The sequence below is a fragment of the Cygnus atratus genome, chromosome 9 (genome assembly GCF_013377495.2).
Source record: "Cygnus atratus isolate AKBS03 ecotype Queensland, Australia chromosome 9, CAtr_DNAZoo_HiC_assembly, whole genome shotgun sequence".
In the NCBI taxonomy this organism is placed as follows: domain Eukaryota; kingdom Metazoa; phylum Chordata; class Aves; order Anseriformes; family Anatidae; genus Cygnus; species Cygnus atratus.
Window position 1 is genome coordinate 24,581,846 of NC_066370.1, and position 19,877 is coordinate 24,601,722.

General features: G+C 44.3%; 1 protein-coding gene across 2 annotated transcripts in view; it reads right to left on the reverse strand.

Moving 5' to 3' along the window:
- Nucleotides 1–19,877, reverse strand: part of SCHIP1 (schwannomin interacting protein 1) — a 139,201-nt gene that overhangs the window by 95,455 nt on the left and 23,869 nt on the right. For both annotated transcript variants that reach the window (XM_050712553.1, XM_050712554.1), the window contains exons 2-3: nt 996–1,060; nt 36–116 (exon numbers count right to left, since the gene is read on the reverse strand). In XM_050712553.1, the coding sequence (XP_050568510.1) occupies nt 36–116; nt 996–1,060 (146 nt within the window). The remainder of the gene's footprint in view (nt 1–35; nt 117–995; nt 1,061–19,877) is intronic.

Below are 19,877 nucleotides of genomic sequence, written 5' to 3' on the forward strand. Positions count from 1 at the left end.
ATTTGAATGCAGAAACCCCATTCTTGGGTACTTACATTTTCACTTTTGATTCCAAGGGCTGTAAGTTGATGTGATACTTTTCAATATTATTTTCTTCATCCATGGCAAGCTGATGGCTATGAAAAAGAAACGAAAATGGGTTTAATGCATCTCAGCATGACACTTTTGCAATCACTGTGAATTAATTCAGAAAATTTGACAGGCCCATACAAGAGCTGCTTATTTTAAAGTGTTGCTGTCTTTGGGGAAAGGCATCTGGGTCCCCGTGTCCAGCCCCGCTTGGCTGTTAACAAAAAGTAGGAATTTGGACCCACTTTTCACATTGAAGCCTCCCTGAATCCTTGCAGATTTCTGCACTAAACCCTCCAGATGCCAGCTCCAGAGACAGGCACACCCAGCAAAGAAGCTGCTGCAAATAAAAACACTGGCAAATATAGTAGATATTCTTGCTAAATTAACTTGTATCCCTGGGGCTACATTCGAAAAGCTGGAGAGTAAAATGGAAGGTAACAATGGTAATGCTGGTAGCAAATGAATTACATCAGCAAAAGCCATACGAGAATATGAAGAAAAAATTCCTTGTAATAAATGATGACCAAGGAATCGGTGCTACAAACTGATTGCTTTGAGAAAGCAATTTTAAAATTCTAGAAGATAAAAATCAAACACCTTGGGACGCTGCTTAGGATGGGACTGGAAACATGAATGAAAGGCCTTTGCATGGAAATTTGTAAGATTAGACCCCAACCTGTGGAGTTTTTTTGAGACTTTACTGGACACTTAATTACATCACTCAGTCAGCAGCAGTTTTCAGAAATTATCCTCCTGTAACTAAAAATAAGAATCGTTTATGGAATAGATGCAAAATCTCGAATATTCAGTATATTACCTAGCGAAAAATAATTACAGCAAAAAGGCCTCAGAGAGGGCGTGTTGCCTTATAGAAGCCATTTTACTTTAACACAAGTGAGATATCGCGGAAATCACACAGTTACCTTTGAAGCAAGTATTTGCCATCGTTGACCTGTTCCAGGGTGTTCTGGAGCCTTTTGAGTTCTTCCTACAAGAAGAGAAAAAAAGGTTTCAATGTGCTTGCGGAGTGCCCTTGTCTGACACCAGAGATTTTCCCTCAAGCTCCCATCGCTGTGTTCCCTCAGGTAACATCTGCAGGGCGCGCTTCCCAAGCCATACATCCAAACCAGCTACGCAGAAACCAAGGCATTTATCAGCGTATCCAGCAGGTAACTTTGAAAGAAAATATCAGACCTACAAAGACAACAGGCAGGGCGAAAGAGGAGAGTGTTCTTCCATGTGTTAGGTGTGTGGCTGCTTTGATCTGGGAGGAGATGGTCTTGGTACGAGGCAAGCAAGCACCAGCCGTACTGACAGGCACTTCTCTTTGTTCTGCAATCAAACTGTACTCAATTGCATAATTAAGAGTGTCACCGGCTGAGATTTACAGCCTGATATCTTTACCAGGCTATTTGCATCAGATCCTGTTTCAACAGAAGAGATGCCACCGACTGAACTGCATAGCTGGGGTTCCATGCTATGGGGCCGGGACAAATCCCCCCGTGAATTTCAGCACAGAAATAGGGCTTAAAAACTAAGTTGTGTCTGGCTTTGCTGTTCAGAAGGGGTAGGAGTTGAGGGATGGGGGAGATCTGTAACTGACCTAAAACTGAAAAATGTAGTAAGTAATTACTGATGAAATGTAATAAAAATAATTAAAAATAAGTAGCATTTTTTTAAAGAAAGCAGGCACAAACACAGAATTCTAAAAGCAGGCTGTATTCCATATTAAATTGTTTTCCTGTTACTGAAACACACCTGTGGGCCACCAAAGTGGCTCACAGCAGGACGGGGAATGCCAGGCCACATGGCAGAGCCGTTTCCTGCAGCGTTGGCTTGGCTCGCTCCCAAAGCCACCGGTGGAGGTGGCTGCCTGCTCCATTCCCACCCAATTTACTCATAAAGGTGCATCTCTCTGCCCTGATCATAATACATAAAAGAAATATATTGCTCAAGAATTTCCAAGGGGCAGCACTGTCACTTTTAGCTGTGTTAAAATGATGGCAGGAGACCAACAGCTTGCAGGCAGAAGTGGGACTCTTAGGAAGGCTGAGACCACAAAAGGAAAAAATGAGGGTATTTTCACCTCGTATAGCTCATCGGACCCAGGGATGAATCCAACATTTTTGCTTCCAATGAGACCATTGCTGTCTCTAGGGGCCCAGCAGATCAGCCAGCACTACTGCCTGCTTTCTCAAATACAGCTGATTTTGTGAAACAGAGAAATTTTACCTGGTGCTTTTTAATCTTGTACAAGGTTCTGCGCCATTCGACATGAAACGAGATCACAGTTGGTAGCTGATTTACTCCTAATGCAATTTTCATTCCCTCACAGCCTTGGACGGGCTATTACTGCAAAATATGTTTTATGCATAACCTAGATTTGTCAAGCTGACAAGTTGGATTTCTCCTCCGTCTTTGCCCCAGTCTTTGGCCCTCTGGGCCTCTAATTGCAGTGCCGTCCTGTTGACACGCCAAAGCTGATAAAGCACCACGCGCGGTTCAGGGGGCCTGGCTGCTTCCCGATAATCCACCATTGGAAATGATCCAGATGTGAAATTTCTTTTTATTTTTGCCTTCCTTTTTGAATATATTTTTATTTTTTGCCTGCTCTGAGGAACTTCATCTTCTGACATATTAAAAATAAGCAACTTTCAAAATTATTTTCTTTGAAGCAGAGTTCAGTTCAGAAGATAACCTTTTACTCTCCCTTATTATTCCACTGGTCATTTTTTCAGTGTATCCCAGAGCCATGGAAGGTAATTTAGAATGTGAAAACAATTTGCAGTTGACTTTATATATAGCCCTGGGTGACGAAACCTGCACGACTTACATAAATCATTTCTTGTGTTTGACATCATTTTCTATTAACCTGAGGGTGAAGACTGAACAAAAAAAGTAAAAACTAAAATTGGTTGTGACATTTTTGACTATTCAGTCTTTCAATTAAACATCACCAGACAGTCTGTATAAAAGCCGTAGCATAAGGCAGCGACAAAAGAGGCACGGTAGCGTTTGCATAATTGGGAAGAGAAGGAGACATAAAATCCATACTAATTTCAGTTTTGCATCATTAAACACGAAGTATTGATTATTGCTCCTCGCAGCCAAGTTTATGAAGCCAGTCCTCACAAAGCGTGGCCAACGCCGTGCCCTGGGGCCCAGTGTGGCACCCGGTGGCTGCGGGGACGGCAGCTGCTGCTGGGGGCTCGCAGCCCCGGGTCGGCGCCGCACACGTTTCGCCAGGAGCGACCCAGCTGCAAGCTCGGACTTTGGAAAATTGAACTGGAAGAGATCCATACTTCTGTTGGAACACACCATGAATTACAGTGCCTCTATAAACCTTGTTATAATGTAAACATACTGTAAAATTTACTGCTGCTTTCGTTTTCCTACTCAAGTTGGATGCAGACATTAGCGGCGCTCGGGGAGCTGCAGACAGACGTGGGCACCTCAGGAAGAAAAAGCAGTGAAAGCCCGAAGTGCAAGACTGGTTTGGAAAGCAAACTAAAATGGCTTTTCTAGCCTTTAGTGTGTATTTCTGTTTATGCATTAATTATTTTTCAGCCTGTAGATGTGCACTTTTAGGAACCCAGGCTCTTGCAATGACATTGTGACGGGGAAGCCCATAACCCTACCGGGCAGAGGAGCCCACGGCACTTGATCTGCAGCCTCGCACCAGGGAGGACCCAGCACAGAGGAGCCGTCCTGAGCCACACCGAGCTGCCCCAGCACTGTCCTCATGCTACAAAAGCCTGCCTGGGCTTTGCTGCCAGAGCTTAGAGGTAGAGCAAAACAGCTCTGCCACAGACTTTGCTCCTTGTCGAGCCTCACACGGTGCAGCTGTCTCACGTTTGACCAGCCGTGGAGACGGCGGATGGGGGTGCTTGGGGCCGGACCAGATGCTGAGGAGCACAAAAGTGGGTTTGGGAGGTGCTGAAGCCATAAAGCCCAGGAGCCCACGGACAACACGTGCTGCATTGCACCGACACCTCCCAGGTGGGGAGGCCCCCCGGTGCTGAGTTTGCAAATCCTGCTGCCGCCGTGCTCGGGGCCCTCCTTTCCTGCTCGGCCGAGGCAAAGAGCGGTGACTTGTGCGCAGGGCCACTGAGGAAGGAACGCGTTTCCCAGATGTTTCTAGGCCACGGGTTCCTTTGGGAAATAAATATTCAAACAATCTAAATGCACTAGTCCCTAAATTCCTTTTGGAGAAGCATGCTTCAAAAAAAGCTGTTATTGGTGTAAAGTCAAAGGAAAGAAATGTGCAGACATTAAATCACGCCTGGATACATATTTACCTCAAACAGCAGGCAACGAGGCTTTGTTGTTGCTGTGCCCCCAAAATATCCGTTCAGATCAGCGGAGCTATTTATACTCGTGGGTTTATACTAGCGCAGAGAAATCAGGGCAGAGGCCACATATTAAAAATTAATTTTCAAAATCCTTTTTGGACACGTGTGCTGTTATTTGAACATCTCTGCCTAAGAGGTCTGTCCATCGCTGCCGAGCCAAGGTACCATGGTGCTTCCCGAGAGGTCAGAGAGATGGAAATTGGAGCAGAAAGCTCCCATTTTAGTAGAACCACAGCCCAAAAACAGCAGCAGAAAAGGTTTGTTTTTCCATTTTATAATTAAGAGCAAGTACAGCAATTATTCAAACATGTCAGCTTTGGGTAGCTCTCTGTTTCGCTGATGTGCTTCCAAATTTTAATTGAAATTTTGTCCAATGGTTATTTTAGACTGAGGTTATTCAGACACATTTCCTCCTCCCCTTACTCACCAGGCTCAGCCCAACCACAACCACAAAGGAGAACATGTCACCAGCCTACCTCGCTACGCAGAGAGCTTAATTCACAAATACCAGCGAGGAGCACCAGTGCTCTCAGCTGCTCCTGCCAGCGAGCTCGGCACCCCACCCCAACACTCCACAGCATTTTAAAGCACGTCTGTGACTTCCCCACAGCACTCGCCCACTGGTGGTTCCTCTCCCAGCATGACACGGCTGGTAGGAGAGAGCTGAACGCTGGCGGCCGCCAGCACCAGAAGCTGGGCAGGATCTGTCCCCTGAGCAAGGCCACCTGGTGCCTCTTTCCCTCACCTATCAGGAAGCCAATTTATAGCCTTAAATACTGTCGCCTCCTGCCATTTACCTCTCCCGTGGTCATCAGAGGCGGGTACAGAACAAAGAAATCCCCTCTGCTGCTGCCCCTCGCCCCAGTCTGGGGAGCTGGGAGCCGAGGCAGCCGCTCCACCTGCTCCCGCATCCCAGGAGCATCCCCGGCTCTCTGCTCCTTTCTCTCCATGAAATGTAGACGTGCTGCTCATCTGTGCTGCTCCCCATGCTCAGGCTGGGAGGGGAGAAGCTGGGTTAGACCTGAGCTAATAGCCAAAAAAACCGCCACATGTTATTTGCTTCCTTAGTGCAGAATCTCCATACAACATCACCAAAGCTGTGCTCAGCACCAGCTCCGATCCCTTTGCCATTCGCATCCCAGCACAGATGCAGCAGCCTCAGCTGCTTCTCTAACACCCCAGAAAAAAATCTAGAAATGTTTTGCTCACTTTTCCCACGGAAGATGATGGCCCCTGTTTTAAATGATGCAGCGTCCACGTTTCAGTCTGACAGGGTCTGTAAAACAGCGTCTTAATTAAGTCTCTAAGCGTGATACAACAAGTCTAAAGAGGATAGGAAGATCAGGATCCTTTGTGGTGAAGGCTTTTACTCAACTTTTCTCTGGGCTGGCGTGGAGGGGCTGCTCCCATGGGAAACGTGCTGGATTTCATGAGCAGCCCCCTAAAGCTGCTGCCACCTCTCTGTACACATCGGGGTGCTTGTCCCCAGAGCAGCATCTCTGGTGGCACCCGTGTGCCAGAGTGGGGCTACAGCAGAGGCACAAGGAGCCCCTGTTCGGGCAGACACCAGAGGTCTGCATTAATGCCCACGTTTCAGGGATGCGAGGAGCCTTCTGCATCCCATCTAGGGGCTGGAGCATAAAAGCTAATGCGATGCCCTGAGTACGCTGAGCATCTGGTAAAGCCAGTAATTAAATGTCAGATGGTGGCAACAGCTCCATATCTCAGAACAAAAGACACATCAGATGATAGTGGCTTTTGTATATCGGGGGTGGGAGGGGGAAACCCTACTAGGCAACCTAATAGGGACCTTGAACATTTTAGCCATGAATATGCAAGAAAAGTACATTAACTGCACGAGATTAAATAGCTACAGGGGCCCTGCGATCCACAGCTGTCAGAGCAATTTACCAGACCACATTAAAAAATCATGCCATTAACAGAGTTACCTCAACCTACTTAAACAAGTTGCGCGTTCAGATTTAGAAACAAACTATGAATTAGCCTTGCTGAAGTGAGTTAGCTGGTACAGAGAGCCGCAGCGTGGGCGACCAGGTCGGATCCTGCACCCTCGCCTGCCCCTGATTCCGGTAGCACCTTGGGGCCCCCACTCCTTCTGGGTGCATTTTGCCCATTTGGGTCACGACACCTTCACGGAAGGAGCAGCTCTTGTTTGCTTGTACATCGGTGCTCTGAACTTAATTAGCTAAAATGGACCGTGGTTATTAACCACTAATTAATAGCAAGCAATTCAGACTCTCCTGTCACTCTCCCATCAAATACCGCCTGCATTTCCCATCCACGTCCCATCCTCAGTGCAGGGGCCCAAAGTCCCTCCGCTACAGATGTTGCTGCATTTTGTGTGTTTAGAAATCTGTTGCACCATCAGTTTTGGTCATTTCCACCCGTTTCACGTAGTGCATATATATGATGTCCCCACACATCCAGCAGTGGAGCATTGCCTACAATGCCAGCACTGAGAAACCTTCTGCCTCAGGGACTTCTTGTCCCTGCAAGCATCCATGCTGATCTGAACTGCTCCCAGACTGGCTTCTGAGGTTACCCACAGGGCTTCAGGGTGGAGCTAGGGGTGCAAGTCTGGGATCATTTCAGTTAGAAATTCCTGTAAGACTGTCCCACAGAGAAAAAAAAAATCACAACCAAAATTCCCCAGCATTTCTGATTATTCCCAGACTGCTTTTTGCAGGATTCAAATTGCTAACCCAGGCAGCAGTGCTGGGGCTGTCTGGGGCTTCAGAGGCTGGAAACCAACGCTGGGTTGTGGGTATGTCCCTCGGTCCTTTCACTGAAAACCCAATGAGTTGGGTTTACCTTCGGCAGAACAGTAACCTCACTGCTCTAGTAAACTCCACACTGCATCATTTGTCAGTTTTACTCGTTGCTGTTTAGAGTTCCCATGGGATGCGATTGCCTCATATTCCACAGGACACTTCCATCACATAATACATGAATCGGTGATATTTTAATTTTCTTTATGTAAACCCCCTTCCTCCTTTTTATACCCCATGGACATACTACCTAATTGTTTCTCTTCCATATCTTGTAAATCATGATGCTCTCTCCTCACCGTCATCTAATCAAGATAGGGCTTGAAAGGGAACTGCATCAACTAAATGTAAACCAAGCACAGAGAACAAACTGCTGAAAGTCCTGGCCTTCAGACATTTGAACTAAGCTGGTGCCTAATCCTTTTGCTACGATCCTGGCTATACAAGGATGCCCAGGTCAGCTGATAAATTAATTCCTTCGATGGTGAAAGGCCAGAACGGAAATGCGGCGAAGCTGGTGATATCTCCCAGGGGACAGGAGCACTCACAGGATGACCTGTGGAACTCTTCTCCACTTTCTGTGTTATCAATAAATTGTTATGTGTTTTTTTATTTTTTTTTTCTTCCTTCAGATCTGCTCTCAGGAAGAGTAATCTATTGAATCATGGCTACGGAGCATTATTTCATAGTTGCAGCAGCTCTGGAAACCTTGCACAGGGATGAACACCATTAAGAAGCCAGGTTAGATTCATTTTAAAAAGCCTCTTCTTTCTGATGCAGTCACTGTGGTCAAGGCTTTCAACGGCACCACTTCTGCCTCAAAATACACAAGCTTTTAACTTTTGCAAGTAGAACCACCTAACGAGAAGGAAGCCTCTTGACATCCTGGCTTTTCTGCAGCTGCAGTGCTTCTCAAACTGCAGCCAGGCTGAACAGCGAGGGAAACATCAGGAACAACGCGAGTGCTACAGGAGACCCTGCAAGGAAGGCATCTGAGAGGCCACGTGTCAAGCCAAAAATATAGGTATGTATATATATTTTATACATGTGCACACAAATATACACACTGGGATTCAAGTGCATGGCAAGAAAGCTGATTTCTCGCTGAAGTCCAGAAAGCTTTGGACTCAGACATGGCAGCTGCCCGCCAGCAGCAGCATGCACTGCATCATTCATTTATGCAAGGAGGAGATGCTATAACCCCTTCTAGGATTTTAATCCCATTTTAGGAGACCTACCGTGGCAGTGCAAAGCCTCACCAGCAGCAGCTATGCTTAAGCAAATAACCTGTGTATACGTTGTCCACCATTCTTTACCTTTACTACTGTGACAACCTCCACGGAGCTGGAGCTGGTCAAGACAGCAACTGGTGTGCTGCAGGGAAGTGATTTTTCAAAGCGAGTTACTTTACAAACGAAGAACACAAATCTGCAGCCAACCCCCTGGAAGAAACCCCCACCATCCAGCACCCCCTAACCCACGAAGGTTTTCATCGCAAGTTACAGCTGGTCCAGCTTAATTTTGAGAGACATGTGATGAGAGTGCAACCAGGCCGGTGTGGATTTGAGCATGCCAGGAAGGGGAAGGCAGGGGGAAAATCTGACATGACAGATCCATCTCCCGAACTCCCAGCGGAGGTTTCGTTTCCCCCAGAAAAAGTAAGCAGCTCTTTTTATAGCTCATGAGCCTATTACTTCTAACAACAACAACAGATGACTGTTTTAAAACTGAAAAGAAAGATATTAATCCAATTTTCAGCTTTTCAGCATGTGGTTCTGTCTACTAATTTCCACAAAAGAGAAGACGGATGAACTAGTTTAGCAGTCAGGAGGCTGCTGTGCAAAAAACCACACATCTATTACAGAAATGCCTTCTTACACTTCTCACATCTCTGAAAGTCTCGTTTAGGCCAAGAAGGATGTATTTGGTCCATAACCAAAGGCGATGCTTTTAGGAAAGTGTGCACCAATATCTGTGACACTGCGCTGTGGCAGCACCTACCAAAGGCCCCCACACCACCACCCTCACAGCGACCGCCTGTGCTTGTAGGACACGTCTATGGGGTTTCATGTACGGGGTTTAATGCCAGGAAGCTTTGCCCTGCGACATGGCACACATGGGGACGCACATCCCTGGTCAGGAGGGGGCCACTTGAAGCCTCTAGTTGAGGACCCAGAGAAGAGCAGCTGGAGCTACAGATTTCAGGTTCATGGAGGACCCTGTGCACCCACAGAAACACTATTTCCTCCCCTATGATGAACTACAGACCGAGCAGTTTTGATGAGGGTCTTAATCTCTACGTATATTGTAATTTCCACCACACGCTCTCCTGTTTGTCTTCAACATGAGAAATAGCTTTTCCACGCTGATAATAATGAAACTACTCACTCATTCTGATGCTTATAACTCTGCAAACGTGCTAAGAAGGCAGCAATGCACGTATTAATTTGCCAGCTGAGCTGTGCTCACTAGAGGCAGCAGACACAAGTTATGTCAGCCTCCACCACTGCGCTACCTTCCTGTCCATTCCCAGCATCTCTTGATCATATAATATAGTATTTTCTAATACAAGTAGAAAGTGTTTTATATTTAATATCCCGCAACTGCTCAGACATAAAGATCATTACAACTTCAACAGGAAAGAAGTCCTCCGAAGGCAAATCCCTCCAGCAGGACAGCACCCACATCAGCCCAACCAGCATCCCCCAGACCTTACCTCCCAGCAGACAGGCAGTAACAAAGATTCACATTTTTCTGAGCGGATCTAACTGCAAGTTCCTTAAAGCTTTCTCAACACTCTCAAGAAGTAAATCTGCATCATATTAATTTTAAGGATGGGCATAATTATGCTAAGAGAGATGCACAGGTCAATTAAATCAGGAAGAAGATTAGCAAAAGGGCTGCCTTGGCTAACATGAACGCCGTGGTCCTTCTTGGATCCCAGCACTGACGGCATTTTAGAGTTGAGCTAAAAGCCATCAAACTGATCAGTTTGATTTAGCAGAGATTGCTTTTCTCCTCTCCTGTATCCAGCTTGCTGTATGCCGTACATTTTGCTCTGGGTGGCAAATTCATCAAGGTAGGGGCCCCACTCTGGTGAAAGTCACCGCCTGTATGAGGCGTCATATACACTGAGCACCTTGCTAAGTGATTCTTTTAAGCTCCTCCAAAAGATTTTTTTTTTTAAACACCCCAGCATTTCACCCCAGCGTGACTGGAATGGCCGCACTGCGACTTCAGAAGGGGATGGCAGCAGAAATTCCTCTAACTTTTGTAGCACTACTGGGAACCACTGTAAAATGGTACCAAGCTAATTAGACGAGTAATAAAGATGCTCCCCTGGCAGTCTCACAGGTGAAATAATCTAATCTTCTACACCCTGCCTTCCTAGTTAATCACTTGATAAGAGTCATTAACACAATTGTTCAGTCTACTGTAGTCCCCTTATAAAGTGCATATAATTTACAATCCCATTAAAAAGATAGCCACAGAGAAGTCTCAGAGGCAAATTACAAAACTCCTCAGCTGTGTTTTTAGCACATTGGCTGTAGCTAAACGAATCCTGAAAAAAGTCACTGAACATAGCAGGTTTCAGAGCAAGTATACCCATCGAAATCAACCCAATTTTCTGCAATTATGTTTAATTTATATTCACATTTAATTTTTATTATATTAAATATAATTGCAGATTGTGGGGTTCTCTGGTCAGCAGCTGAGAAAACCACAGAGCCTTTTTTCTTCTCTGAATAGCTACACAGAACAAGTACCAACAGAGGGCAAAAGGTATACAAACTTCTTTCATTTAAAAAGCTAGGATTTAGTTACTTCACTGCTTATGCTAAATTTCTCCTGCTACGAAGCATTCAAATTATATTCTGTCATGGTGCAGGATGATTGCAAGTATTTGGTGTTTCTAAATAATGGAAAAGGTGAAAGCACTGGACCTTGTAAAAATGTAATGAAACAAATGTTTACCTTTTTCTGTACGTAGGCTTCCTAGTATCAGTCTCTAAAATCCAGCATGCAGAAGTACGAAACATCCTTTTTGGAGACTGCTTTAACCCAGGTATCACACAAACATCGTGAAACATTTGCCACAACAGTTCCACGGTCCTGCCTGGGATCTGCAGGCAGCTCAGGTAAGATTTTCATAGGCTACGAGAAAAAACACTGAGATCCTATTTGTTTTCAAAACAATTTAAGTATTTGAGCATTTTGGAGATCTGAAAACCGGACTTCCAGAGTTTATAATTACTGAGTTTCCCCGTGTAAAAGGCCTCTCATCCTCATGTTTCCACCCCTCCTCACCCTGCAGCAGCACATCACCTTCCCAAGAGCTCTCCATTGTTTTGTTTTTGTTTTGTCTTCCACAAACAAGAAACCAGCTGGGGAATTTCAGCCACTGCAAAAGCAGGCAGCAAGTGTCCCTAGTTTGTAACAGAAACCCCCTCGTATTTCTGCTCCAGCTTTAGGGAGGCACACTAAAACTGCCAGAGCTTCCCAACAAACGACCTCGCGCTGCTTTTAGGAGGAAGCCCCAGGAGTTTGTGGCCCACAGGAGGCTGTGTTTCTGAGATTTTAGGTGAAGGTGTGCATCAGTGAGTGCTGGATCACATAAGCAGCCTGTCGTGTGAGTTTGTCATCGTCTGGCTGTGACAATATATGTAGCGATCTCCACTGAGGCACAGGAGATGTTGGGGGGTCTGGCAGCTCAAACCCTGACCCACAGCAATGGGCTCCACGTGGGAGCAGCTTGCACAAACTCCTGTCAAAATCTAGGCTTTTAAAAATCTGTTTTGAAAAGTTCATCTGTTCAGAGCCTATTTAAAATGAGCATTCCTCCAGCTCTTGGATTTGAGCTGTTTTGAGGCTGGGGATGAGCCTGCTGATAGCCGTGCTTCCCAGGACAAAACTCCACGAGTCCTAAGGTCGGAGGTTGGCTCCAGCACCTCTCCCTCTTCAGAGTTGTCTGATTGTAGACAGGTGTCTGCAACTCTGAAAATACTTGATGATAAGTACGTGCAGGAGCCACATCGTTAGCCTAGGGAGGAATAAAACACTCCCAAGCTCTGCATTATTGGTGATATAACAGCCACCGCCGGCGTAAAGGAGGAGGGATCTACAGCAGTTCCTGCTAGGTTCAGGGGTTGTTCCTGCCTGAGCTCCTGAGGAGTTAAATCTAATTCCTTGTATACTGCAGAGATCTACGGAGATGTTTTAATTGAAGGCAGTTGCTTAGCAACTGCATCCCGTGTGCCGCAGCAATGCCTTTCACCTGGAGCAGATAAACATCAGGATGGCACTTTACAGATCTGATTAGTGGCAATGAAATAGCTGGCTACCGTAAATTGCAAGTGCTTTTGCAGAAGTTATGCTTCTAACCTGATACCCATCAACAGGGAAAACCCGATGAAACTCATTCTTGGGTTAGAGGAGCTCCCTTCTCCTCCTGCCCAGCAAACGCTTCCCTCTGCTTCTCACAACTGGAGCTTATCGAGAGGGAGATAGCATTGGCAGGATTTTTCTTACTTGAAAGATTTTATTGCAGTTGAACACGCAATGTTAAAATACTAGAGTAGTTGCAATCATGCACAGATGTTTTTCTCAGCAGGCCTATGATTCTTTGAAAAGCATCTAGAAAATGCCTTTTTTTGAACTGAGAGAAAAAGATTTCCTCATAACTTTTGTAACCGGACATTACTGTTTAAAGACTTGCGCTGTACTAGCATTTACAAGCTGTTTAAGAGCCGGTTGTTGTGCTACTGCTGTGTCTCTAACAAAAGATATTAAGCCCTTAGATAGTTCACTTCCAACATCTTTGCACCTTGATGTTAGGATAAACGTTAACATTTTATCTTACTTAGCTGTGTTCAGTGATTTGCTATATCGGGGTCCAGTGCATGGTGACCCTTTAACCCTTTGAGGCTCAGAAAAGGACCCATGTGCTTTTTCCCATCCACTGCAAGTCAGGTCCCAGCCATGATGAGAATGCCAAGTCTCCTAATAGCACTCCAAAGTAGCGAGCCCAGGACATCCCTACCAGCTCAGCGACACTTTGAGCTATTTGCTGAAGTCCAGTTTCTGGAGGATGCCGCTGTAACATAGGAAAGCTAAAGCACTGCATCCCTGTAGTGTCACAAGTTTCTTGCGGGGAGGTCGGAGGGGTGGTGTGACACCCTCATGCATGTAGACATTGTGATGTCTGCATTAGCAAGGGGATGGAACAGGAGCAGATCTGCACAGCAAAACCAAGGGTCTGATAAGCAGTCTGGGGTATTGATAATTCCAACCATGACAGCCATGACAAATGTAATCTGTGCATTGCAAAATGTTCTGAGTCCACGTACAGTAAGGGAGAGCCATCAGGAAACTTGCTTCAAAGACACCCTCCTGATCCAAACTAAAATGCAAATGTTAAGCCACCGGTGTCAATCTAATGTCCGTTTAGCCCTACGTAGGTCTATGGCATCAAGATGCAGAAGATTTGTAAAGTCAACATATTGCATTTGGAACAAAAATAATAAATACTTTTTTCTTGGTGGTAGCAGTTCAAAGTCAAAGCAGAACTATGGCATCGGTTATTATTATTTCCATTATAATAATTTCCATTGGTTATTATTATTATCCATTATTTCCAAGGTTTATTAGCTCTTCAGTTATTACATTCCCTTGTTTCCTTGGCTCACCCTCCCACCAGATGCCTTATTTGCTGTGTGAAACCCTCAGTATTAACCACAATGCAGGTTCTTAATGTTTAATGCGTGGCTGATAGAATCCTGCAGCATCCAGCAGAGCCTTTGTATAAAGGGCACCCTATAAAAAACTTAAATGCAAACAAAAAAGCAGCATGTGAAACCATATGATAGAAGCTGGTCGCATTCAATCTCTGAAAGCAAAGAGCCACAGTTTATATGAATAATTCAAAAACAGCCTCAGACAAATGATCCCAGGTCTATGAGGAAATAGTAAAACCCCTGGAGTCTGCAGCTCTTTTTATTACAGCCTGGTTCATGCTGAATACTGTTTTCTCTGGGGTTATTTTTCACTCTTTTTTTGTATAAACGAACAGTCAGATAGGATGTTCAGATAACATATACAGCAGACCCCAGAGAAATAGTTTAATTTTATATTAATTTCTGACTTGTAAATTATTCATTAACATGGATCATGCAATTGGGTAAAAATTAAAAATTGGCAAATTAGTTTTCATTTGTTTATGTTAATTATTTAGTGTTCTTCCTTTTTATTAGAAAAAAACAGAGTGAGATTAGTCTTGTTCTGACGATCTGTGTTTGCTCCCTAGACAACCCACAAATTAGCATTGCTATGGCTACTTTTATGTAATGTCTATAGAGATAGGATCCTACTGCCCAGATCCATTGCCGAGACATTGTGGCATACGCTGGGTTTCTAAATTGCAGATATGCCTTTGGATATTTTTCAGCTATGCTTTGGAAAATAGGCTGTTGGGTCTTTATCTACAGATGAAGTCAAGGACCGTTTCCATACCCATGCTAGAATTCAGCCACTGCTCCCCAGCGTGCTGCTGTGCCCTTAACCTCCCGAGGAACTTCCAGCCCGTGGGACGTTTACCTCCAAATTAAGACACAGTCATTCCTCTTTGATGCCAGGTTTCAGAGACAGCGGATCTCCTCCATTTTAATATCCGCTGTTGGATTTAGCCACATGGAGAAAAACCTGAGCACTAAGTGTCACCACGTTACCCAGAGCAAGAACCCACACCGCACAGCAAGAACCGCTGTGGGTTTCCTAGGCAATGCTCACAAGCGGTATTCACGTATTCAGGACCGCTTATCCATTGTGACTTTTAAATGTTTGTTACATTTTTCTCCAAGCTCTCTCTCTTTAGGAAGTGAGGCCTGTGCCTCACCCTCCACACCAGAACAGCAGGACCAACGTTTTGCAGTTAGCTGTGGGTCTGGTGCTGCTCAGCTCCCACACCACCACGGCCTGGGCACCCGGGTTTATTCAGCCCAGCTGCACTTGCTGCCAGCCCCAGATCCTGGGGAGGCGAACCAAACGCACTCGCCAAGCAATTTTTCCATGATATGTCATTTACTCACAGTAAAACCAATATTCACCTGGTCCTAGCGGGTTTGGGTAGACACCAACCAGTGACAGCCCATTCTGTGGGTGCTGAGGTTTCTGTCCCCCATCACCACACGTTGGATACTGAGGAACATGTCCTTCATGGTCAGTCTTCAGCTATGCTGTTTGATTAGCTATACAGCCAATTTTTAAACACAATAAGAGATGAGAATCAAACAAAAATGTGCTAGATAGGCTGCCAAGGAAAGCAAGTAACCACAAACATAGTGCAATTCCGGTACCTAAAAGGTCATCTTAGGTTAGAAAAGAAATCCACAACATTCCCCCCCTCATTCCTAGTTACTTCAGATGTAAAAATCAGTGCTATGGACTGCATGACAGCTACAGAGGGCTGCAGGCAATTAATGATATCAGCAAATTAAGAAGAAAAATAATACATGGAAACCATAATCATGTTTGTAATGCCAGTCCCTCTTTTCCCAAATATTTAAAGCTGTTTACAAGATAGCGTCTCCTAAGGTGTTAAGATGAGAACAAAGAAAGAAAACCCCAAAGCCCAACACACCACAGAGAAAGTTATGTCAAAAAGAATTTCTGGCATTTAATTTGAACATGACACATAAGGATATGGGTTAATTTTTTTTTCTGAGTCTTTAACTCTGACATTGGTACAAGCACCACCTTAATCCAGCTAGTGGGTTGATCCTCAAAGTAAACAACACCACTACAGCTTTTCAAAAGAAATGCCGCATGTTCCTTCCTCCAGCTGCACTAGTTAGCCTGGGTTTGGAGAAATAAAGAGCAGCAAGGGCTACCTGAGTCCTTCCAGCAGCTGGTGCCACCCGAACACGCGGGTGCCCGGGAGGAGATGGCACCGTGCTGCAGGCACAGGGGCGCTGAGCAGCTGGGGAGGTTTGCTGGAGCTGGCAGCAGAATTGGCCCGTGCATTAAGAGTACTTACAAGACAGCAAGGCAGACTAGTTTCATCCATTTATCTGCGTTCATTTTGCCGCATAATAAGTATTAATATAAATAGCCCTCCAAAATACACTGCAATTCTGAATTAAAATTTAGTTCATGGCAGAAAGCAGAAGCCCTTTTTTATTAAGCAGTTCATTAAAAGCACGTTTCCTCCCTTGACCTGTGCTTAACGCAAATACAGCACATTAAAATCATCATCAGAAACAACGCCCAAGTGTGAGCTTAAACCAATGATTCATGCTCCACGTTACACAGAGAGGCACAGCGACCTTGCTACGCCTCTCCGTGGGACCCCAGGGCCCTGCCGGTTGGGTAGAAAAAAACAGGGCTGCTCACAAGTAAATCCTGAACTTCACATTATGCCTATTGTGACAAATTGCAAGTCCTCCTCTGAACCTTAAAAAAATGAAAGGAGAGGAAAGGAAAAGATTATACCCACGTATTTTCAAGCACAGTTTTGTAGGCAGTGTATGTGCATTTGTACACACAGAAATTCAGCGTATTGAAAAAACATATGGAAAACAACTGTTGAACAATCTTTTTGTTGTTGTTTATTTAAAAAAAAATAAAAGGAACATCACTGATATAACCACCACACTGCCTATGTTCATGCACCCGTGCATCAGTCCAGCCCACAGCCCTGCAACTCCTGAACCCCTTGGCCACACACTGAATGAAGGACTTGCATATCAAGCAGCCAGGACACTTTGGCCATGAACTGAAGAGCCCACAAATGTCCCTCTGGCTGGAAACCAGCCCATCTCCGTTCACTTTGAAATAATGAAACTAATCAAGGTCCAAAGCACTTTTAATGGAAAAGAGGATTTCTCACATACGGCAAAAATAAACCCAAGAACGTTTAAGGCCAGCACATGGTAAAGGTTATAAAAGCAGATTGGAAAAAGAATTTTTCCTCCCCCCTCTTCTTTTGCAACATAATGAGGAAGGAGAACTTCCATCTAACTAGAAATATCTTCATACAAATTAAGTTTTGTGTTAATTTAGACTTTGCCACCAGGAAGCAGATGCATTCAGAAGACAGAAGTAATTTATGAACTCTAGCAGCCTTCACTGCAAAGTGAAAAAATATGGATTTAAATAGTTTCAAGCATTGTTCTGGCATAACATGGATTGCTTTCCCTTTAAGCTACTGTATTCACACAAGTCCAAAGAAAATTAACGTGGACAGAGTGTGTTCATAAACAAGAATCCCAAATGCAGGTAACTTTTAAATAGAACTTCACCTTTAGAAAGACCAGCTATCAAGGTCTGCTCTCTAACACTATGGAAAAAGGAGGATTCCAAGTTACTCACTCTGTGTTTCTCAGATCAGATCTTTGCACAAAAAAAAAAAAAAAAAATCTATTAATTTGAATAACAATTTACCCCTACTATAAGTAGCACTTTGGCAGTGTTAGCAGAAACCCTTCGCTTCTCTTAGCTGGCATAACTGGTACTGTATAAGGACAAGATACAAATAACTAGCATCAGAATTCTGTAGAAGTTATTTACATATTTGGGCCCCAAACTGAAATTATAATAACCAACACTAATTCCCAAAATGAATTCACAGTTTCTTGTAACTCTAGAAACTGGGTTGTCATGGTGAATATTTATGAGGTTGATAAATCTGAACAACCTTATGGGATGTGTTCTCATTCAGATGCGTATGATGCGCAATAGGAATTTCTGATTTTTCATACAAAAGGGTCTGTTAAAAAGGAAGGTTTCCGTAGCCCATCAATTCCTGCACAGCTCCACATCCTCTATGTGCCCACAAAAACAATTTGCAAGGGTTTAAGGTATTCTTTTCTGGGACTTGCTGCCTCTTTTAGAGGTCGGATTTCCAGGAGGGCAGAAGATGAGGAGCCACAGGTAGCCTCTACTTCTGCTAAGCTGGCTAATGCAACGGGGCAGCTCAAAGGCCAGGCCACGTTAGGCCTCCACTAAACCAAACATTGAGCTCTCAGACACCGAGGAGACCTTTTTGCCACTTCGGAATGTTTTATACACAACATTTGCTCTCTCTGCACTGTCTCTGAGGCTTAAACAGCTCGTCTATAATCTACCATTTTGAACATTTGCTTAATGAAAGAAACTGAAGCCAGGCATTGAGTACGGCTCCTGAGTGATGTGCAATGCCACCTCCCTGCTCTTTGGCTTTCAGTGCTGCAAGAACAAGATACTCAAAATGGTTCTTCGAATTCTTCTATTGAAGTCACCCAAGATGAAAATCCTGCTAGGCAGCAGTTATTTATTGTCCCCTTTCAGCTGTGCTGAATTCCATCCACAGAAGCTCTGCAAAGACCCCGTGCATTAAGCTGAGTACTTCTGCTACTGCCCAGCTTCTTGCTTTTGCTGGAGCAGAATGTGCACTTTGGGGGAACTCGAAAATATTCACATGCAGTTGCATACCTCCCAACAGCTAAATTCACTAATTGGAATGAGTACCATCAGAGGTGATGGTTGCTTGTACCATGGCTTGTGAACTTGAAGAACCTTGGCTTCAAGAGTTTGGTTGACTTTCCTTTACTTCTACACATGCCTGAGACAGCAACACTGCACGGAAGGGTGTTTTACAAGTGGAGTTTCCCCAGCACACTAGTGTAACTCCAAACACTGGTTCCTTGTTTTCAAATGGGAATTTTAATAATTTATCATTTGGATTATCAGAGCTGCCTTATCTCTACTTCCCTATTAATAAGTCTTAATGCTGAGCAAACTGACACCACACAAATCATCCAAACAATTTCATTCTTTATATTTACAGTTATAATTGCTAACAGGAAAAACTCATTCTCTGAATGCTCTATTGACTGATTTCATTTATTTAAAGTAACACCTTCACTCAGGCCCAGAATGTCTCACCTCCAAAAATCTGAACCTTAGTCCCTGCCCAGAAAGAGTCAGGCTCTGAGCTATAGAAGTAGCTGCCTCCTTTTTGGGATTTCTGGGGAAAGTGTGACTGGCACGCATATGGTTATCTTTGGTCAAAAGTTATTCCTTATTAATTTGGAGGAAGATGAATGTATTCACGATGGGATCATGTTTGCTGCCTTCCTCTAAAGTGTTTCTGGTTCTGCCCTGTCCTGTTGGGACACAGGGGCACCACTGCATACATCAACATCACATCATGTTTTCTCCTCTGTTATTTTTCTAATAATTACTAGTATCAGCTTTGCCTTTCTTGCTCCTCCCAAGCATTGAGTTAACATTTCAGAGAGCTATCTATTGCAACTCTAGTGTCTTTTCACTAATCATTTTATACAATAATCTTAGTGCTAAACATCTCATATGTGAAGTAGATTTTCCCCCATGGTATGCATCAATCTACATTCTCCATAACAGACTTTGTCTGCAAATGTAATGCCCAGCCAGTCAGGTTCACAGGCTCATTTGGCCACTCCTCACAATCAAACACATTTACTAACCTGAATAACATAGCACCCTTGGGAACCTTTGTCACCTTTTTTTTTTTCAGAAAGTCATGAAAGGATGTAAAAAGTTCAGGTAAAATAGGTAGTGCATTGACAGGTGATAAGGCAGTAAATAAATTTTCAGATAACAGCAACTTATTTTTCAAAGCTTAGTGTCACTGTATCATCCAATGCTG